General features: G+C 43.4%; 2 protein-coding genes across 3 annotated transcripts in view; one reads left to right on the top strand and one right to left on the bottom strand.

Annotated features, from left to right (window-relative positions):
- The window catches only part of TSC22D1 (TSC22 domain family member 1), a 185,690-nt gene extending 177,322 nt beyond the window's left edge, over positions 1-8,368 (top strand). The window contains exon 2 of the mRNA XM_054586366.1: positions 8,354-8,368. Coding sequence (XP_054442341.1) covers positions 8,354-8,357 — 4 coding nt within the window. The 3' untranslated portion in view covers positions 8,358-8,368. The remainder of the gene's footprint in view (positions 1-8,353) is intronic.
- On the bottom strand, positions 390-21,806 carry SERP2 (stress associated endoplasmic reticulum protein family member 2). Of its 2 annotated transcripts, XM_054586369.1 has the most exons (5): positions 21,691-21,806; positions 21,353-21,470; positions 16,215-16,287; positions 6,826-7,071; positions 390-477 (listed from the first exon to the last, which is right to left on the bottom strand). In XM_054586369.1, exons 2-4 carry the CDS (start codon positions 21,434-21,436, stop codon positions 7,013-7,015), a joined length of 216 nt encoding a protein of 71 aa, XP_054442344.1. In that variant the 5' UTR covers positions 21,437-21,470; positions 21,691-21,806; the 3' UTR covers positions 390-477; positions 6,826-7,012. The 2 variants fall into 2 exon arrangements, with proteins under 2 accessions (XP_054442344.1, XP_054442345.1); XM_054586370.1 differs by lacking the exons at positions 6,826-7,071; positions 21,691-21,806 and having other exon boundaries at positions 427-477; positions 21,353-21,525.
- Positions 21,807-22,605: the final 799 nt, after the last annotated feature.

Below are 22,605 nucleotides of genomic sequence, written 5' to 3' on the forward strand. Positions count from 1 at the left end.
CCGCACATGGTATAAGGTTGAACAAACACATTTATTTGCAAAGCCAGTTCCCAGTGGAGGAGAGATTGTATCCATAGAATGCAAAGTGGTGATCATTTGGATGGCCACATGAATACATTCCTGAAACCAAAGGAAAAACCAGGCACAGTACTTCTGCAGACACTGGGAGCTACCAATCCTGCCAACAAAAAAGCAAAATGTCTTTTCCGTTCCAGAACACAGATGTACCAAGATGTCCTGTGAAAAGGCAATTTGGTCTGATATCCACGATGAAGCGATCAGGGAACAATTGCAGGAGCCTTTTATTTTATTTTATTATTTTTTTTTTATTTTTCTCTATTCTGTGTGGCCTGTTTGCTTCCCACAGATACCCGGCTAAGAGCTTAAGTGGTCCTCCACCCTCCAGCAGGAGGGGCAGTGTCAAATCCGGGCCTCCTCACATGCCCATCCTTATGCTCTGAATGATCTGAAAGATAGCTGAAAGAGGAAAACAAAACAGCTCAGACACCAGACAGCACACAGCTGGAAACCCAACCCCATGGGGTGCCCTGCTTCAGCTGACCCTGGGCCCTTGACACATTAGCACACAGCTGATTAGATATTTCCTAACATGGAGTTAAGTTAACAAAAGGTCAGTGAACTTCTCTAAAAAGGCAGCCGTACTGTGTCTGCGGATGGATGCCTCAGGGATTTATGGATAAACTCCTGCTAAGTCCACCAGAAGTAAAGGCCAGAAGTCCCTCAAGGGCTGAGAGATTTGGTCTCCCTCCCCAGAACATTCTGCTCCTGCTGGGAACGTGGCTTTTGCACAGGCGCTGTGCTCTTTTAACAGGGCAGTGAGGCCACCCTTTCAACATGGCTGTGACCTGGTAAACAAGCAGCCCCTGAGCTGAGCAGAAAGGCGGGTGCTTATAGAACGGATGCATGAAGCTGAGCCCCGGGCTGCCTCAAACCTGATGCAAGGGACTCTTCTGGCTGCCTCTAACTTGCTGAAAAATGCTGCCTCCCATTGGAGCAATACTGACTTATTTGGGGCTCAGTCTTCACCACACAACCTCCTTCACAAGACACTGAGGGGTGGGTGGCCTGTAAACACCACAGAGAACTCTTGGGGCCTACACTTACTTCAGTAAGAGCTATTTACATAGCTCCCAAACTGGTTCTAGCTACTGGGTTTAAATGTGTCCCAGGAAAAGAAGGCTCTGGTGCTTTTGTAAACAGCCCCCCACCCCCAGTGGGCAATACTGGTCAGTCTGGATGAAGACAATGATAATAGCAACTACCATGCAGTGAGGTGATTTTTATTTTTGAGGGGAGTCTAGGTATCATCTCATTTAATGCGCAAAAACAATAAACACGGAGCATTCCAAGGTCTTGCCCCTTGTCTGCTTTATAAAGTCATCCTGGAATAAACCCAGGCGTGCAGCTTCCTAAGCGACCACAGTGAAACAGTTTATCTGGAACCCTCAGGGAAAAAAGGCATTTGACGTTTCATCACCTAACGTTAGTGAACACATGCTGTCTGCCCAGCATTATGCTTCGGGGATTCACAGGTAAATAATGCCAAGGCCCTGTAACCTCACCCCATAATCTCAAGGAGGCGAGATTTGAGGGCTAGACCAAGCACTAATGCATTTTTTTCCTAAAAATAAAAAAGATAAGGAACCCTGCATGTGTCATCACTGCTTTCCCAAACTGGGTACATAATATAAACCAAACATGATTTAATGTTGACTTTCCATGACTGCTCAATGTGACCATAATGTAAAACTAATCGATCAGACTGCACTGCAATATTGCTATGGAGAGTACACAAAATAGCTCTGGTCAGCTATACTTCTGGGTCCTCGTTTCTGCTTTTTATTGTTTTTTTCTCTTTTTTGTCTCAATTATTAATATCTCTGATGTTACTACACTACCCCACAGTGGGCTTTCTTCTATTATGTTGCTGTGGACTAAGCTGAAAACAAAGACTGTTAGAATTATGTGTAAAATTTGAGCAAACCAGTACTGCGTGACCCTAGGAAGGGCTCTCCTCTATATACAGTAAATGAGTTAATTCACCAACTTGTGATATTTAATTCTGGTTGCACTAGAGGTTTTCTTGGCCTCATCTGGGCTTTGGGGTGGGTCTTGACAGAGAAAGTTGCCAGATGCATGAGAAATTACCTTAACAAAATGTATAAGCTTGCGGAAATAGCTGTTTCTGTCCTGCCCTCCCAAGGCAGACAGGAATAAAAATTAAATAAACTGTCAGTATTCAGGCTCAAAAGGAGTGCTCAGAGGCAGTCATACAGTCGACATTAGGCAAAAAAAAATTTACATCTACCATGCCTCAGGCTTTGTTTTTGGGATCAGGAAAACATCCCTAAGTCTTGATAAACGGTTATTTTAGAGTGAAATGTCAGGGCCAGGTGCAACTGGGTTTGAATTCCAGTTCTTCTCTGGACAGATAATTTAACCTCTTCAAGCCTGTTTCCTCTTCTGAAAAATGAGTACCATGGTACTTGCAGGATTGTTAGAGGATTAAATGATATGACATATGGGGTCTGTCTAGAAGATACCCAGCCATGTAATATAAAAAAGAGACACTTATTGAAAAAGATACAAGACACATTGTACATAGGACAATGACACCTCAGTCCCCTTCAAAGTAGGCACCTTGGGTAGGCACCTCACACAGTTCTCCCAGTCACCATCAGCTGCTGTGTCATATTTTCCTGAATCTCATTGGTGGTCTGAAATCCCTTCCCTTTCAAAGGTAATTTTAGATTTTAGTTTTGGGAAAATCAGAAGTCTCAGGGTGCCAATTTTGGGCTGTAGGAGGGCTGAGTCACCTGGGTGATTTCATGTTTCACAAAAAAAACTCTGCATAAGACATGATGTGTGAGCAGGTGTGTTTTCCTGATGAAGTTGCTAATCACCAGTTGCCTATAGCTGCAGCCTTCTGAATCCTCCCAATAGTTTCCGCGGGAGAATGGTCAAGCTTAACACAAAATTTGATGCAGATTCATTGCTCTACTCACTCAGTCATTTTGATTGCAATGGCCACACAGCACACATGCTCACTTAACAGTGTCTACCACCTCCACTGACTAGTACAGTGAAGTAGTCATTGTTCACACATGCATATTCCAGTCCACTCTTCTTGGCTGCCAGGTTATATCAATGTCAGGCAAACTGCTGTTCTTGTTACATTAATAATGGCTGGACTTTTTCTGGACAGACCTGGTATATGAAAGCTCCTTATACATCCAGGATTTGAAGCATGGGGGTTAGTGCTATTATTCCTACTATTACTATTACTTCAGTAATGACTGCTAATTCTCCATGCTATGAACGTGAAGACCGGCAGCCCAGAGCTACCTGTCACTCTCTAGAGATGGGAACTTGGGGAAATTACTGAACAGTTTTGAGCCCTGGTTTCTGTATTTGAAAAATCTATAGATAGTACATACCTCAAAGGATTGCAAGGAATCAGTATGACATAAGTGAAACATGTGCTCATAAAAGATGGTCAAAAAATATTCTTTCTCCCTTAATTTTATCTTTAGATAAGAAATCATTTCAGTAGGATATAGGCCAACAAATAGAAAACAGCCTGTGCCTTTAGCTCATCATACTCCATTAGGTTAATTCAGGACTTCAAAAGTGCTATGTAGTGATAAAACCACTCAATTCTTTTTAAGAACTGCTGCAAATTTCTCTAAAGAATCTTATACAAAATTTGCTTGTCTTAGAGTAGTAGAAACACATATTAAAACAATCTATCTCCTTCTGAGTCTGCCTTAAAAACTAAAGATTATTCCTAACCCTAATTGAGTCCGTATAAAAACCTGATGGTCCTTAACATGTTTATATGTGACCCTTTAAAATTGAACTCTCTTGGATAAATTACTTTGGATAGTCTATTTTAAGTTCACCATTTGCCTCCATGTCTAAGGTAATGGAGAGATGGGTGTGTTTATTATTCCTTTTTCAGTTGTGTCAATGTGTTCAAGAAGCCTTCAACATCCTATACCAATTATATTAATTGTAATTCTGTGTGCCTGCCAATAATGACCTGCAGAGTAACCCCAGCCTTCCAAATGCTGATTTTCTGAGGCAGTGAACAGGAAGGGAGCCAACAGTGCTTTCAAAGTGGGAAAGGAAGTGGGGAGTCTAGACCCTGACAAGTTAATAACTTAACAGTGAATGAACAAAGCTGAGAAAACAGCTGAGCAGGCTGCAGGAAGGGGGCTTTGGGCAGGCAGGTCAGCAGGGAGGAGAGATGCCACGAAAGGGAGGGACAGCAGGCATTCCAGGTCAGGGGATCTGGCCTTGGGCGGGTCACGGAGGTACAGAGAAATTCAGACTAGAGCAGAATCTACAGATTCCTGAGCCTCTCATTTTCCCACCTATGTTTAGGATCCTGATCCTTGGTAAACTGTGATGGTCATATCTTTCTTTTGTTCCACCATCCTCTTTCAATGAAATCCTTCAGCTTCAGCATGCAAGAACCATTCACACTCAAAAACCAAACAACCCAGAACAATCCTCCCGACGCTGCATTCCTTCCCTGGTCACCACTGCCGAGCACTCCCTCCTTGAAACTCTTTCTTCCCTTGACCTTTATGGCATTGTCTTCCCCTAGTTTCTTGTTTCCTCATTCTCTTTAGCTCTATACACTAAAGGTGTTTTATGGGCTCATCCTAACTCCACCTGACCAGTAAACAAGAATGGCGAAGTTTCTCAATGAGTATTCTGGCTTTCTTCTCCTGATTACATTCTTTCTCCCTGAATGACCTCATCCTGGCCCCCAATTTCAGCTGCCACTTAGCTTTTGATGACTTACTCATCCATGTGTATTGCCAGCCCAGATGTCTCCTCCAAGTTCTAGAGGCCACACCTTCAACCTTCTAATTGATAGCTATACCTTAGGCAGCTCAAAAGCACATCAAACTCAACAGAACCTCCTCACGATCTGGTTCCACTGTCAAACTAGGCACCATTATCCTCCATCTTGCATGCAAAACAAAACACCAGAGTCATCCTTAACAACTCCAATGGATAACCGAGACCTCAGGACTTCACCTAAGAATCTTGTGATTATGCACCCTTCTCCTCACTCCCCCCAGAAACCACCCTCGTCCAAGTGACCGTCATCTTTTCTCAGGTGCTTGTGGTGAACTCCAAAGCTGGTCTACTCTTGGAACTCTTCAATCTTTTTGCCATCCTACAGATAGGTTTATTCTTTAAGTAAAAACAAATAAGATTTTGTCATCCCCGTGTTTAAAGCACATCCAAAGCTTCCCATTGCCCAATCCTTGATGAGGCCTCCATGACCTGTGTATCCTGGCTCCTGCCAACCTGTTCAGACTCATCTTTTATCAGTCTTCTCCTTTCTTGGATAATCCCTCCTGTTTTCAAAAGCTCTCTGCTCTTACTACAGGGCTTTTACATGTGCCATTTTTTTTTTTTTTTGCGTGCTTATGTCAAATACTTTCCCTTATTCCTTCCCTATTCCTTCATAATTCAAAGGTTATAATCTTCAGAGAAGCCTCATTTTGACCATCTGGAGCAAGAGTTTTCAAAACTGAGTGTGTATCCCAATTTCCTGAAGACATATGAAAACATAGATCCTAGACCCCACCCCAGAGTGTCTGATCTGATGGGTCTGGGGTGGGAAATGAGAATGTGTATTTCTAACTAGTTCCCAGGTGATGCTAAGGCTGCTGATCTAGGGACCACACTTTGGGAACCTCCTACCCAGTGGTATATATGTCAGCCTTTTGTATTACACTTTCACAGCCCTATATGCCTCTCCTCACACACTTTCATGCCTGAAATTTTACACATTTTAGCATAATTACTTGATTAGTTCACCTTGCTTTGCTAACAGACTATAAGCTACAGGAGAGCAGGGACCTTGGATGATTTTGCTCAGGACCCTACCCTTGGGCCTAGCTGAGCTCTGGACACATAGTAAATATTTATTGAAGGAATGAAAGGTGAATAATTACAAAGGTTATGGAGGAAAATACATATTAAAAACCTCAAATGGTTAATTTGCAAACCAAAAGTCAGCATCAAATGGATACTTTTAGATTCAAAAGTCTCAAGAGCTCAGTCTTTGGAGGGGAAGCTAAGTCATGACAGACCAACAACTCCTTAAGGCCTGGACTGTGTCATCCTAACTCACTCTTACCCTGGGGACTGACCCACCCCACTTAACTGGGAATGCCAGAAGGACATAGGAAATGGTCAGAAAGCCGGACAATCAGAAGGGCTGCCAGGAAGCTGTCCCGTCACACAATAGGAGGCTTCAGAAAGTCACTTTATTGAAAATAAATACTTGATAGGAGAGATCCAGGAAGTCCCCGAGAAGAGAGATTAAGACAGACCAAAGGAATATACTTTAGAAGGATAAGACAACTCTAGAAATCACACAACTTGATCATTTTTTCTTTCATTTAAAAAAATGAAAGAAGAGCTAGTAAGAAAAGTATGAACCCTGTGAGATACAAGTAGAAATGTTAGGAGATGAGACATTGCAAAGGTAGGTTATTAAGTTCTCCAAAAGAATCAGCACAGAGAGAATCAAAAGCAAGGTACCATTTTCTGGTAACGTTTCCTGGTGGCTTCTCCAGAGATGGAGAAGAGGGAAAAGAGAGAGATGGTAGGGACAGGTAAAGGCAGGAAGACACAGGTAAAAGAAGGGATATTATTAGCAAAGAAGATGATGCAGACAGCAGAAACACTCTTCTGAGGAGACCACGCACAAACCCAAATGCTCCATGGGCACAGGGCAGATGGTGGCACATGACAAGGGAGGCCACAGATCACCTTGTGGGAGCCAGTGGCTGATGAGAGTTTCTCCCAATTGTCCACATCAGATCTTGATGCAGGAGTTCCCCAGAAGATAGATGTCTTCAGTCTTTCCTTGGTGGTGAAACAGAAGGGCTTCTCTAGGGCTGCTCTGTTCCTCAAACATCGCACGGGCCCGTCTCGGGGGGACAGCTCCCTGTGCGTGTCACAGTTCCAGGAATGTGCTGGCGGTCTCCAGCAAAGGCCAGTGTTTATGTGGTTGACCTGCAAACATGGTGAATTCAGATCTGTCCTGGAGCATGTGTCCAGGAAAAAAGGTGATGGGTGCCCAGTGGCCCAGTCAAAAAGCAGCCTTGACTTGATACCTGGGAGCAGACCCAGGAGTGCTGCCCCCTGGTATCTCTGAACAACGCACCTTTTCTGGCAGAGAAAGCAGGAGATATCTCACAGTCATATGCTAAAAGCCTAGAATTAATAGAACCTATGGACAGTACTTGTGGGAAAATGTAAGAGAGAAGGAACTCAGGGTAACAGAAGGCAGTTGGGTTTGGAGTTCAGGTTTGGGTGCTAGTTCTTTCACTTCTTAGCATGGGATGGTGACTGATTTCCTCTCTGAGCCTCAGTTTTGTGTGAGTAGAAGGAAAATGTATGTGTACGGCCTGGCATGAAGAAATGGTAGCCAAAGTAGCTGTGTGAACAGATCTTGCCCACCTGCATGGTCTAGTTTATAAAGAGTTCTTTCTAGAAATGGAAAAGAGGTTCCAGCTGCTCCTTCAGAAGTGATGCCACTGATCTCTGGCTGATACACCCTGCCCTCTACCTGTCCAAGTGCGGCAAGAGTTCATGCAGCTGCCTCAGTATCAACGAGCTATGCCCCACCACTCCAGGTGTTCTCACTGTCACCAAGCAGCGCCACCAAGATGTCACAATGGTATCTTTTTTTCCTTGAAAGCATTCAAAATCTTGGTCAGAACCTTGCCAAGGAGGTTAAGAGCTGGGGAAATGGTATGACTAAGGACCATCACCATAATGACAATAACAACAAACAAAACCATTATCATGACTCCACTAAATATTAGACATGCATTAACCCTCAGGATTAGTTTTCATGAGGATCCTAGGAGTCAGGAACCAATATTAACTCTTTTAAGAATGGGAGAACTGAGGCTTAAAGTGGGCATGAGTAACTTGGACAAGGCCACACAGCGAGCAGGTGGCAAAGCCCAGTTTCAAACCCGGGGAGGCTGGCCCTGGAGCTGGCACACATGTGAGTTAGTTCTTTTCCTCCTCCACATTATCCTTAATAAAAACATCCAGTCCTAGGAAGGGTGTGTGTTAGCCCTTCCAGAAATGGAGAGGCCCCTAACCCATATATATGTAGAGGGGGGACAGAAGGATCACCTGACACATGAGGCTGAGAGAGAGGGAGAAGTTGAGGCCCACCCAAGAATATCTCAGGTAATCACTTCTTCATACCTCTGAATAGGTTGTCCCGAAAAACAGACCTACCTATGACATTATCTCTCTTCCCACCCCACCCCCACAGGTAGAGTCCCTGGAGAATACAGGAGAAGAGTATAGTCTGTGAACTCATGGACAAAAGGCATGTCCCTGCCCAGAAACAGTACAGCTGCTCACAACTGGTGGTGCCAAATAAACCTGACCAGCTCCTAGAGGTATGAACTGCAATAGCAGGGGCCAGCTCAGGGCCAGACACAATCTCCTATTTGATGGGCAAAGAGGGCCCAGCTGGATATTCCTTCTGGGGATGAAAACATCAGAATATCCAGCAACACGGGGTGTACCCCATATATATAGTTACACACGCAAACACAAACACACAAACATGCACACATATACACATTCACACAAAGACCTCGCTTCAACCAGAACAGCTGCTCTTACATTTGTTTCTAAGATTTGAACAAAGATTTTTGCTCCTTTAAAAAAAAAAAAAAAGCTACAAACCACTGGGCTAGCTGTTTTGTTCTTAAATTACACAATTTTTTTTCCTCAATAGAAAAGTGATATATGCTCAATGACAAAATTGGAAAATATAGAAAATTATGAATAAAATAACAGTTGCTAGTTAATTCTGTTTCCCTGGAGGTTTCCCTTTGATGGGGGATATAAGCTTCTTAGTTTCAGGAACACCCAGGCTTCAGTAACCACCGAAATTCTCATAATAACTAATTAGTAAATGAGGATCAAGATTGGTCAGAGAGAGAGAGAGAGAAATAAAATTGAAATCAGGAATACATGAGGGAGAAAGTCCAAGGGAGGGCACTGGGGCGTGGCTGGGACAGAAGTGTACCCGTCAGAATCAGAGGATGGTGACTCCATTAATCCCAGCTGAAACCTCAATGAGGTGTGGGAGCAGAGAAGGACACAACCATGCTGCAAAAAGTCACGCCTAAGGTTGCTGCTCCCTGTCACTGCATAGTATCCCACTAGGGCTTAGAAAAGGTAAATACTACTACCGGATCACAAGAAACATGTATATGCTGAGAAAATGACCAAACTGTCTGAACAACTAGCATGTTAAGGAAAAGACCTAATTTCGCTGAGTCCAGGAGGCATTCGAGCCAAAGAGGTAAGTTGAAAATGCAGAAGACAGTTGTCCTGTGACCACTGTGGCACTTGTGTTATAAAAAGCTCAGACCAGGGGCAGCACAGATGAGCATGGACCCTGCTGTTCATACCACAATCATGACAGACATAAGGGATCAACTGCAGCACATTTTCACACAAGGCTTTTGTGTGGCCTCAGAATCTTTCTCACTTAGGCTTTTAAAAGAGCTGAGGATGGAAGGGGAGAAAAGCCAGGACTCTGAGCACAAACAGCAGTGACTAGTGCCATTAGTGGCCTGGGGACAGGCATCAAGACAGCCAGTGTCTTGCGAAGACAGCAGTCTTTACCATCTCAGGCATACACTCCGGGTCATGCTTGTCTCTGAGTCTCAAGATAAAAACAAGGACTCTTCAGAAGCTATTAACAGTTCTCCAAAAAGGCAGGTTTTGAAACCAAAGACTAAGAGAGCTGGGATGAGCTGCTTATCTGAAGAGAGGCCCCACGACCAGCAGAAATGAAAGACAATGTATTTATAAAAAGTGGGGTGTTTAGATCCTTTGGGCTTCACTGTGGATCTGGGGTCCTAGGAGATCAGATGAAGGTAAATGTAACCAGTTAAAAAGGTTCTAGCAACACAAAGTCCCCGGACAAGACTTGAACAAGACAATTTTCTGGCCCGTTTGGAGTAATCACCTGAGGAGGCCCCATAACAAGTATCTGAGAAGCAGATCTCAGATTTCTGACAGAATGTATATAATATTAATAACAATAAAGCTGGGTACCAACTGAGCAAAACAAAGCACAAGATGGCCCTAGATGAGCTATCTGGATAACACTGTATCTCGAACACATGGACCCAAAGCTTTTCTATCTCACAAAGAAAACTTTTATAGCAAAACAGTAGTGTAAGTAGGTTGTATTAAGGAAATGAAAGTTGATTTCACTTCTGATATTCAACCTAAAGTACAAACCCCTATTCATTGATCTCAGTCTGCATGCAGGTGCTTCCTTTTTCTTGCGTGGGGAGGTCTAAAAGATTTTGATAGTTTACCTTGGGGAAAATAGTCTCATGTACCCAGAGTGTTACCACTTAAAATTGCTCACATTTATCCTTGCAGTGAACAGGCAGGGCCTACTGCTTTCTGAAAGATCCAGAAAAATGTGATGCCTGAGCCTGCCAATGAAAGGCTTGGCCTAGGAGGATGAGAGGCAAATGGAAGGCTGAGCGCCGCCCGCCACGGCCCACCATCCGTTACGGGGGGCACTCTTTTCCATGAGGGATACAGGGGCAAAGGCAGTCGTGGCTGAAGCTGCAGGTTTCAAGCACATTGCGGGCCCACCCTTACATCCTGGGAACCATTCAATGCCAGGTCCACCTGTGGAGGTGCTCCTGTATCCCTGTTTGATTGGTAAGGGAAGCAATAGAGAGTAAATAACTTGTTCGAGGTTATTCAGCTGATAAACAGCAAATCTAGGCTTTGAACCCACATCTGGAAGATTCCAAAGTTCTCCCTATCTCTGAGCCCACTTACCCTATTTACTGCCAACTAGTCAGGTTTCAAAGACGTGTTTTGCCTAAGAGACATTTGCACTAGTGGAAAGTGGAAATTTACTGACTTCTGGGGAGGGGTATATTTAGATAAACCTTCTCCAACTGCTTCCTAACAGGGTAGCATATTAGAGATTACCACCATGTCCTCAGACTTGGATCTTGGGGTCCTCGGCACAGCCCCAGTGCTCTTATCCAATGTCTTGGTTGAGGTGGTAGGTGTTCTCTGGGTGCATGTTTGGGCCGGGGTGTCTCGGGGTGCCTTGCTCCTGTCCCCTCACTGTTTTCCAGGTTGTTCTTTCTTCCCTTTCATCATCTTGCTCTTATCAGCATGACAGACATGAAAGGCATGAATGGAGAACGAGAAGAGCTATATGAAAGAGACTGAGAAGCAAGGGGTCAGAGTTTGCCGGGACACATCACTCCCCATGATAAGACGATCCTGCAGCCTCTTGCAGGGTTGTTAACTTGGTTTTCCACATAAAATGGAGTAAGGGCAAGCAAGAAGCGAGCATGTACTTAAATGCCAATATTTAATCAGCTTTGATTTTTTTCCCAGAATATAGCTAGGAAAACAGATAAGATGTGCATTTCTTATTCCTTGCCTGACCTGATTATTTATTTACCCAGGGTATACCAACACGACTTTTAAAAAGAGCACTTTGCCCAACCAGTCATCAAGTAGCAATGTAGGTTAATAGAGTAAAGTAGTGAAAGCAAGGGAGTCTTTCAAGAGAATCAGATCAATCAATGATCAACATCTTCATTAATATAGAAGATCTCATATTTTTCCTGTCTGTATAAAAATATACAAAATAGGAATAACCAACAACCTGAAGTCAGAGAGGGCAAATGACCTCACAGGTATCACTGGGACTCGGTGAAGTAGAACTTTAGCCTGCATACAGGTATGTCTTGTTCAAAGGAAAGGGACTTGAGGGACACAAAGGAGTGTGTGTCTGTAGAGGTATGGAAATCTCACCGGAAACCACAGTGCATTTTGTGTGAGTGTAACAGGGAAGAGCAGGAAGGAGGGTGTGCACTGCACAGATGGACGGTTGGGCGCGAGGTGTAGGTAGTCTCTCCTACTTTGGGACACAGAACTGGGAAGAGGTGAGAGAGAACAGTGATAAGGGGCTTTAATCATTTACAACCAATAAGGCTTACCACAGAAAGCAGAGGAACTGATAAAGGAACTTGCTAGACTTGGGGAAATCACATTCTTTTAAATGTAGAGAAAAGATAAATGGGGGCCTATGACCTGTGACCCTAAGAAGGGGGAAACTCAAGGGGGATAGCGGGCTTTGCAAAATGAACTGAATTGTGGCTAATCCCAGGGAAGGGGCAATGGGGACACATCTAAAGGTGCTATTGTGTTTTTCATGACATGTTTGGTTTAGAAAAGGACATGTACAAAGATAGAAGGAAGGGCACAATACCAAAGACAAATTGAGAAGAATGACACATTTCTGTGACAATAGTGCCCAACCTGAGCTGATGATGGCAAAAAAACAAAAACAAAAACAAAAAAACAACAAAGTAAAAAACGTTGAAGTTTTAAAACAAAACAAAAAGAGTAGTGGTAGTGGATTATGCTTAGTTATGATTAAAAAAGAGATGGGGCCCATGATTTAGGGATCATGGTAGCAGGTAAAAAGGATAGAGAAAGTAAGATGACCCAACTCCTGCTTTATGTCTCGCCTCTCCATAGAAGCACAATGGCCTTAACTGGGCAGATGTAAAGAAGTGTCACTAGAAGGGTACGGAACACGAAGGCAGGCACATGTGGCATGCCAATGAGTGCGGTGGTTTCTTAGTTACATTAAGTCCAAAACCTCCAGACCCTGCAGTCCCCGACCCAGGCCCCTGGACGATCCTACTGAAAAGATGACAGAGCCAATGTGCTTGATCCCTGAAAAGACTCCTGCAGACTGGGAGAGTTCCAAAAGATTGTCCCAGTCTACCCAAGGGAGAAAGGTGCAGTTCCTATTATACGTAAAAACAGGCCTGACAAAACTTTAACTAAAATATAATTTAGATAAGATTTTTTAAGCCCTTTCAAAAGAATGACACTGAGAGCTAGCCCAGGTTTGAGAAAAACAAGCCAGTCCAAGTAACTCCATTGGCTCCCTTCCCCTCCTGGGCAAAGGTGCAGACCTGGGAGGGCTGTGTGACGGCTGGGCTCTGGCCATTCCTGAGCCCAGAGCACTATTTCAAGCCCTGTGGCTTTGTCACATAGTGTTCCTTCATGTGGAATCATCTTCCCTTTGTTTGGCCGTTTGTCCTTCAAAACTCAGCTCAAACTGTACCTCCTCTGGGAAACTTTCTCTTCTGCCCAGTGTGATTTAGACGTCCCTCCTACAGTCTGACTGATTGTATCCTCCCAAATTCACACGGAATCCCCAGTGTGATGGGTAGAAGGCTGGACCTTTGGGAGGTGATAAGGTCATGAGGGTGGAGGCCTCAGGAATGGAATTAATGCTTTTAAAAAACAGGTCCCAGAGAGTTCCTTACCCCCTTCTACTATGCATAAGGGTACCACATGAAGCTACTAGGAAAGTCTGTGACCAGAAAGGGGGCTCTCACCTGACCATTCTGGCACCCAAATCTGACTTCCAAACTCCAGAACTGTGAGCAATACATTTCTGCTGTTTATAAGCCCCCAGGCTGCGGTATTTTGTTACAGCAGCCTGAACAGACTAAGACAATCCCTTATCAGCACTCTCCAAGCACTCTGGGCACTCTACTATCACAGCGCTCCTGCTCCCCTCCCCCGTACAACTGACGGCTTCCTTATCTGCCTCCTCCAGTGCCTGCTGGTCAAGAAGGAGGTTGCAATTTCAAAGCCGGGCACAGGGCCCGGCACACAGGGGACCCTCAAGACATGGTGATTGTTGGCAAGAGTACTGTGGAGAGGTTCAAAGTCAACTTGAAGGGAGTTGTCTCTAATTGTGTTCCATGGAATTCTCCAGGTTCAGACTTTTACCAGTGACTTGGAGAAGTAATATACTTTTAGAGACCATAAAGCTGGGAAAGAAAGATAATTAGATAAAAGGCTCAAGGTTCAAGTTCTAACAATCTACAGTCTGGCCATAAAACTTGAAAACACAGACAGCTTTTTTATATTGATTGATTTTTCATTTTTCTGTGACATGCTAAGGCACAAGTTTTTTTGTTTGTCTTATTTTGGGACAAAAATCAGAGCCAGATCACCTGAGACAATGCATCACAGATGAATATGCTGGCACTGATGAAAATGCTGCATTAATGCACCCAAGTCACTGATTTATGCTTTGAACTACGTATTGCTAAAGAAGGGCAATACATTGAATAAATTGTGTAATGTCACTGACCATATTGTACATTATAATGTATTATTGGTAAGCCATTAATTATTCATGTTCTTCTATGTCTCCAGAATTTATGGCTACTCTGTAGAAATACAACTGAAACCAACAATATAATTTTAATAAAAATATTCACGAAGCTTTATGTTAGGTCCAAAAAAAGTTAATTGGGTATCTACAGTATGAGGAATATCTGGCTTTATTCATCCATCCCTTGGTCAGCCATCCATCTATCCATCCCACCATACTGAGCATGCACAGTGTGGAAAATACTGTAGTAGGGTCTACAAATGTAGTGGAAAATAAACACTGCTTTCCCTGAGCTTATATCCTAGTAGAGGAAAACGGATAATAAGTAAGCAAACAAAATAACTTCATATGTTGATGAGGCCTATGAATAAAATAAAACAATGTGTGATGGGGTTATGAAGCTACATCTCTGATGTGCACAGGAAGTTTATGTAAAGAAGATCTTGGTGGTACTGGCTGGCACCCTGATGTGAGTCTAGAATGTGTTGTGACTGAAATAAACTACAATAAGAAGCAGAAGTAATAGAAGCAGAACACTGAGGTTAAGGGCAGTGAGAATCCTACCGCCTCTGTAGCATCTACACCGCTTCTAGACCAACTTCTATAGTTGCAAATGCTATTCTTTAAGAGAGTCTTGGCATGTATCTAGAAATCACATGTTATGAGAGAACTATGGAAGTTTAGCTAGCAGAAGGAACCCCTAGGCAGTCATCTTAAAAAATCCAAAGATTCTAAGATGTTCAGAAGAGAGCAAGTCCATACTGTGTGACTTCAGGAATATACACCTGAATTACTGAGAAAACAGCACAGTGTAGTTCAAAAGAGGGGAGACACTCCTAATAGAATTAGACCTATACAGAAATGAGGCTTTTTGAAGAAGCATTCCAGCAGAGGATGGGTAAACTCTTTTAAAGATGAGGGATCCCATATTGGGCAAGAGTCCTTTTGAGGACACAGCTTTGGAAATGGGGTACAGTTTTCTTTCTTTGAGTGGAATAGCTTCTCATCTTGGACTGCCACATCATCTTTAAAATATTTGAGCCTCAAACAACAATTATGCCAAAACTTTTGGATCCTTCCTTCCCAAGAGCAGTTTCTTGAGGATCAGAGATCTTGAGGATCTGCCCTTAGTCATGGGTATCTCTTGACATTGGGGCAGAATGATGTCTTTGTGGGAGGCCTGGGTCTTTGCAGGAACATGTGGACTCCTGGTCTTCCCTACCCTCAGCGGCAGTGAGGTGGAGAAGAGGGGACCCTCTGACGGCCTACTTTATGGCCAGAAGTAACCTCCACTTACCAGTACTTCAGAGATTCAAACCCTGGAGACCAGGAATTATGTCAAGACTCCCAACTAGAATACAGCTAGAAATGACTGCATGATCCTTTTGCTCAAGTCTCCTCTCTGTATGTGTATTGGCATGTCAGTGTAAGTAAAGCTCTCTTAACTTGTCACCTTCCAGTATGAGCTGAGTGTACCTTGAGGCTCAGGTCAATGGCTCAGTTCTCTGCATAAGCACTATCAAGTTTTCTCTTTGGCAGAAGACCTTCCCTTTCTCTGGAGTGTGGATTTATCTCGGTCAGAGAGGTGTTCCACTTTCTGTTTTAAATGCTTTTAGACTGTTACTTCACAGAAAGGTTTAATTGAACTCTAAAGTGTGTATATAGCCAGTTTAATTGCTCTGTGTAATAATTTTATGATCATAATTTGATAGTGTATCAATTCTGTCTCTACTCATATTTGGTCTGCTGTAATAGAAACTAAATCAAAACCCATTAAGATCAAGGCCTCAGGCAGAAATTAACTTGAATCTCAAACTAATATATTTTTTGTCTATTTACCCGGTGAATAAAACATGTTTTTGAAGGACAGAGGAGGAAATGGGATACAAGGTCAGTGAAAAACACTTACCTGAGCCACAGACAACAAAAACAAACAGTGCCAACAGCCATGGTCCCACAGGATATTTCTCTTCTTGTGGTCTCTAAAAGAGAATGGGAGAAAGTAAGATTAGGTTCATTAATTCAGGAAACATTGAGTACTACTCATTACTGTACTAGGAACTGGGACTTCCACTGTGAACAAGATAGACTCAGTGTCAATGCCCAATGGACAGATATAGAGGAATAAAGTTAACTGTAAAGGATCAAGGTTTAAAAATATTCATCAATAACCATACTTACATTCCTGTAGCTCAATGAACTTGGTGGTCTTAAATATTCTGGGGACAGGATATAAATATATAAAACCAATACAGTGATTTGGGAGCCAAAAAATGATATTACTAATAGTTACTTCCATTTGTTGAAAGCACACTCTATGGCAGATGCTAACTAAGAAGTCTATCTACTATTTCCAGCACTCACAACTCCATGCAACTCCATTCTGTACTTGAGAACTGAGGCTCAAATTTGTTAGCTTGAGCAAGAGCTGAGATTCAAATTTAGGTCTGCCTTATTACAGAGCCTGGGTGTTTTCCACTGATATATTCATTAAAATTTTTAAAAATTAATTTGAGAGAGAGAGAGAAACATCGCTTTGTTGTTCCACTTTATAATGCTTTTATTGGTTGCTTAGCATACATGCCCTGACCAGAGGTTGAACCTGCAACCTTGGTGCATCTGTATGACACTCCAACCAACTAAGCTAGTCAGCCAGGGCTAATGTATTCATTTTTAACTCTTGCATTTGGAACTCTTGAATTCCAAGTGGGGTCACAGAGCACAGCCATGTTCTCAAAACCTATGGGCTAAAAAATTTGGGAAGGCAGTGCAGCGGAAATCCTTGGGATTGCAGAAGTAGCACAGCAACTGAATGGATGTAATGGAAGCAGCATTTTGTCATAAAGTTCCTAATCTCTGTGAAGCTCACACTTTGGAGAAATTTCTGCATTCTCTGGAAAGTAGAGGGGCACTGTTGGACCCACACCAATCTAGCCCTGCATACTGCCTGTTCTTCTCAAACCCCAAGCACAGATGTAATAAGAACGTCTCTCTGCAACCCTTCTAGGTCTACTACAGGTAGGGCTTGGGCCTTGAAAATAAAATCAAATGATAGAAAAACCATATTTTCTGATAGGGATCTGAAAACACAGTGAACTTCTCAAATAAAAAGGGAGAAGACAGGGTGAAAAAAGTAGTACTCACTATTTGCTCATTAGTGTGAGCCCAAAATAGAACATAGACAATTTAAGTTAAAGAACTAATTTTATCATAGATAATGCAACAACACTTTGGTTCACAGCTTACCTGTTAACATTCTTAGAGAGTCTTCACTCTTCTACCTCAGTTGGTTCACTTGTCATTTGTGGCGCCATGTACTTTTTCTTGATATTTATCACAGTTTGTATCTATGTTTATTCCTGTGAAAATGTGTTTAATGCCTGGCTCTCCACTAGACTGTAGGCCCCACAAGGGCAGGCACTTTCTCTTTCATGTATCAGTGTATAGCAATATAGAACTTAAACATAGTAGATGTTCAATAAGTGTTAATTAAAGAATGAATAAGCACACAAGCTTCATTAAACATGATTTCTTAGGTTGGGTAAAGACAGGGTCTCAGAAGGATATTGTCTTTTTTTTTTTTAAGATTTTTATTTATTTATTTTTAGAGAGAGAGGAAGGGAGAGAGAAAGAGAGGGAGAGAAACATTAATGTGTGGTTGCCTTTCACATGCCCCCACTGGGGACCTGGCCTGCAACCCAGGCATATGCCCTGACTGGGAATGGAACCAGCAACCCTTTGGTTTGCAGACCAGCACTCAACCCATTGAGCCATACCAGCCAGGGCAGGATACTGTCTTTTTTAATATACTTCCTAATTGGTGATATGGTTATCCCTGTATTTTTTTTTTTTTTTACTAGAGAAGTATGGATTAAAGTGTCAGTGGCAGGTAGACTCTAAAGACTGAAACCATTTACTTCTCTGTCCTTGCCAGGCTCATATCTGCCACCATTCTTGTATGAAGGCAAATCACACTGCAAGAAAAGAGGTGGTTGCTCTTGCCTAGACAAGGACAAAATCAGCCTTAAATAATTGCATAAGATAACGTTAACTAGCATTTTTATCGTGTCATTCTTTAGCACTAAAGACCAGATCAAGGTCAGATCAAGTAAATAGTAGATATATTAAATAAAGTTAACTGAACAGAGTATGACATTTTTCTCTTCCAACCCTCTTTCACCAACTTCCTAACAATTTGTCATGGTTGACCAGAAACCAATTCTGTTGCTAACTTCCTACTAAAGTTATATAAAAATTCATTTTGCTCCATCTCCAGCAAAGCCAACAGGTGAATTCAAAAGCCTCTAAAGGAATTGTTGGTCTAGTCATTTACCAAATGAAGTCCTTTATTTTTTTTCTTTGCAGAAAAACACAAATCATTAACATGCAGAGCTTGGAGCAAAAACCTTTTTGATGACATTTCCCAGTGAAGCAATATTATTTGGGGACTTTCAGGGCTCAGGAACACCAGGGTGATCATAATACCAATATAACCTTTTTGAGAGTCTAAGTTACTTTTTGGGCGGAAGTGGTGCCCAGCACAGTCCCACTGGGATGATTCACCTAACCCTGAATCCATTTCTGGGAAAGGTAAGAAAAGCAGTAGAATTCGATAAATGACATGGTTCATTTCAAACAGGCGTTTGCTACTTCCTGAAGCTTCAGAATATAAGAGGCTGGATTTCCCTGTGTTAAGATAACAGCAGGGTAACTCAGAACTCTGAAATTTAAATTCCCTCTTCATTTTGAAGAAGTTACTACTGTATAATCATGAAATGATTATTCCATTTTTCTGTTTCTTGGCTTTATCTGCCATCTGGGAGAATAATATTGATTTACTCCATGGCTATTAGCTAATAATAAAATACTGAAGCATCTGCATACAATTGAAGGGCTTTATTTCTAAATGATTAGTCCAAATTTTCAGTTAGAATTTGTTCATCTGTCCCCATTTATTGAATTTCATCTAAGCAAGTTATCCCTTGTAAGTTAATTCTTTCAAAGTCTAATCATTTTGGCCTATAATTAGGAAAATAAAATTTAGGATTTGAAGTATTGCTTTTTAAAAGAATATCTCATTTTTCTTTTTGGATGCTGATCCATTTATAGTAAAGCTAACCAAAAGCCCTCCTAATCAAAGGAAAATAAACATATATTGTGGCTTGGTTTGAAAACCCTTCATTACAAATTTACTAGGGCCATTTAAAAAATCCTCATAGGCGCTAGGCACTTTTCAAGGGCCTACTCCATGGTATATCAGAACTTATTAAAATGAGCTCATACCATAGATTTAATGTTTGAATGCAGTTCTGAAAGTTTTGAATTGAACCACAGGTGACTTCATTCTCTAGATAGCTAAGTAGTTTTTTTCCAGGTTTTTCCATTTTCTTTTCTTATTTTGGAGCCAATAATTTCTGTTTCAGGTCCCAAACAAAAAATTATGTGGTCCTGAAAAGCTGGAAGTGGGAGACACTGAGTTTACAAAGCCTAATGGATAAAACAGCTCCTCAAATTAATTCCTGTTTTGTCACTACTTTTATAGTCAGATAAATTGTCTACTGAGTTCAGTTAAAAACTGAACACCGGTTCTTTAGTTCATTACAAAGAATCACACAACTAGAGATTTTCAGTATATCAGCTAGTCTGTATGATATCCTAGGAAGAATTGATATCCTAAGGATATAAAATCTTGAACATTTAACATCAATTAAAAATTGGTTGTCAATGTTAATTTGAACAGCAAGTTTTTTTATGAGTAAAAATAAATAGGGAAAACATAGATCTATGTGAAAAATGGTTCCAATTCAAAGGAATATTGGCATTTTGCTGGCCAATCATAACTAAATGATCTAACTTTCAAGGGAGAGAATTTCAAGCATGACTTAAGCCTGGAGTTGTGTATAAAGGCCTGAGTACAGCTGAGTTTGATCCTAAGGTTTCTTTGCCATAGTACTGCTTAGTTTTGCAAGAATTCTGGTGTAATGATTGTAGGTGAAGCTTTTTGCTCAGTCAATCAAAGCAGCATCATTTCTTTGGCTAAAAGGACTTGTCTCATCAAGTCTGTAAGCTTTTCCAGCCAAGCCCCAAGCTTCAGTTGGATTTTCATTTAAGTGCCTTTGCTCATAGACTTGGAGACTCACACTGCTCAACAACTCATCCGAGGCAAGCCTCTGAATGTCCAAAATCATAGGCCTGGCATTTTCTGTTGAAGATAATTTGCATTCTAAAAGAAAGCCCAGAGCATGAGGCACAGATTTTACTTAAAACTTGCTATAAAGCTAGCTTTAGTCTACAGTTTTAAAGGCACAGAATGCCTGGCAATAAACTAGTCTCTAAAGTTCTGGCTCATACCATCAGAATGAGCCTGAATTCACAGGGCAAACAAGAGGAAAGTTGCATTTAAACTTAAGCCCAGTTTTAAGAGGCCTCACTAGAGAAAAGGCAAAATAGGAGAATGGAGGGAAATATGGGCCAGAATCTCATGCCGCTTTTCCAGCTTACACAGGGAGGCCATTATAAAGGGGCTGGAAAGAAAAACCTTGGTGTCTGTTGGTTGGGTTGGGCAAGGGGTGAAGCCTGGGAGCGGGAGATGATAAATAGCATGCATGCATGCATTCATTCACTCACTCACTCACTCACTCATTCATTTATTCATCGCTTATTTAACAAACGTTCTAGCACCTGATAAGTTCAGGACCCTGTTTCAAGCAGTTGCTTTAACAATTCCTGTAACTAAGTGCTTGCCGTCTTTCCCAGACAAAAGGCCCAATTCTTGCTCCCGTCGTAGCCCCAGCAGCCACTCCCGGAGAGGTCACGACAAACCAGGGCCCTCTCCGTTCACGCCCACAAGAGCACCTACGAGTCCCGCGCAGCCCTGAGCCTAGATCTTTGAACCCACTGGGCGGGTCACGGCAGGAGCGGTGGGCCGAGCGCTGAAGAACTGAGAGGACTGGTCCTGCGCCCGCGGCCCGCCTGCCCGGCCCCGCCCAGCTCTGCTCCACTCCGGACCTTGGCCGCCAGGCCCGCTCGGCACCGCCTCCTCCTTACCAGGGTTTTGGCTACGTTCCCTCTCTGGGTGATGTTTTTGCTGTGCTTCTCATTAGCCATCCGGATCCTCTGTTTGGCCACCATGGCTTGGGCTCTTGGAAGTGCGCTCAACTCCCACCTGCAAAGATGTCCTGCGTGAGCCCCAGACCTGGCCAAGAGCGTCCGGTCGGCCCCGGACGCTGCAGGTGGCAAGGCGCTATCCCCAAGCCTCGCGCAGCCCGCTCCCCAACCCCCAGCAAGCCGGCTCCAGAGAGAGGCCGGAGCCCGGACGGAAGTAATCTTTCATCTCAGGAAACCCTCTCCTACTTCCTCGCCATCCTTCCGGTTCCCCCAGTTACCTAACCAGCGCGGCCCTAGGCTGCGCCGCCGCGCGTACTCCTTGAACTCGGTGGCCGGAGCGCAGCGCGAGGACCCGCTCGGGCCCGAGCTCGGGCCCCTGCGGTGTCGCGGTCTCGCGGCGGCTGCGGGCTTTGTGCGCGCATAAGGGATGGGATCTCAGCCTCTCTGGACTCCTCGGCCGGGGATACGCTAAGGCCTGGGGAAAGGATTGGGGGGTGGATTCACCCGCCCCACTGCTCCCTTGGCCAAGGGCTGGACGAAAGGCCACGGTCGGGTCGGGGGCGGGGACGTCCTCGACAAGTAGAACCAGCACAGGGCTGAGCCCCATGCTCTGTGGGGCTCACAAAGGAGCCTCCCCTTTAAGGGTCTGGGGAAGGCCCCTGAGCTAGGGAAGCCCACTGTAGAATCTTTCTCAAGTGCTGCAAGAAGGGCCAGAACTCCCCAGGGGTGGGAATAGGGGGAAGGGAGGATGGCGTTGGGACAGGTCTTCTTGCCTTGGTAGGTATGAGGGGTACACGGCAGACAGGCCAGCAATACATCTGAGTGAAACTTGGAGGAAGGACGAGGAGGTCTTACGCCTGCAACCCAGGTCAGATTGCGCGGTCACTGCCCAAATGGGGGTAGCTTTGATGAGCTTTCGCTCCCTACCTCTCCCAAGCAGCCAGGACCTCCTCCAGCCACTCCCAAGGGGACTGAACTGGGAAATTCCCTGCAGTAGAGCCATACATCTCAAGGATCTATGTGACTCACAGACATTCCTGTTAGGGCCTTTCAAATTGCCTAGCTGGGTGGCGGTGGGGGTGGGGTGGGAGGGAGTGGGTTTGGTCCTTTACTTTTCTACTTGCTCTACAGATTAGAGTTAGGTCTCAGAAGCTCAGGAGAGTTGAGAAGAGGTGAAACTTCAGCCTGGAAGT

Source organism: Pteronotus mesoamericanus, unplaced genomic scaffold (genome assembly GCF_021234165.1).
Source record: "Pteronotus mesoamericanus isolate MK-2021 breed Mesoamerican mustached bat unplaced genomic scaffold, CSHL_Meso_final contig_94, whole genome shotgun sequence".
Classification (NCBI taxonomy): Eukaryota; Metazoa; Chordata; class Mammalia; order Chiroptera; family Mormoopidae; genus Pteronotus; species Pteronotus mesoamericanus.

Bases quoted from the DNA above. Each gene is read 5' to 3' on its own strand.
- SERP2 (XM_054586369.1), bottom strand. From the start codon at position 21,436: ATGGTGGCCAAACAGAGGATCCGGATGGCTAATGAGAAGCACAGCAAA. The intron at 16,288-21,352 runs GTAAGGAGGAGG...ATTCTCTTTTAG, and splicing joins GGAACGTAGCCAAAACCCTG to AGACCACAAGAAGAGAAATA. The intron at 7,072-16,214 runs GTAAGTGTTTTT...CCATGTTTGCAG, and splicing joins TTTTGTTGTCTGTGGCTCAG to GTCAACCACATAAACACTGG.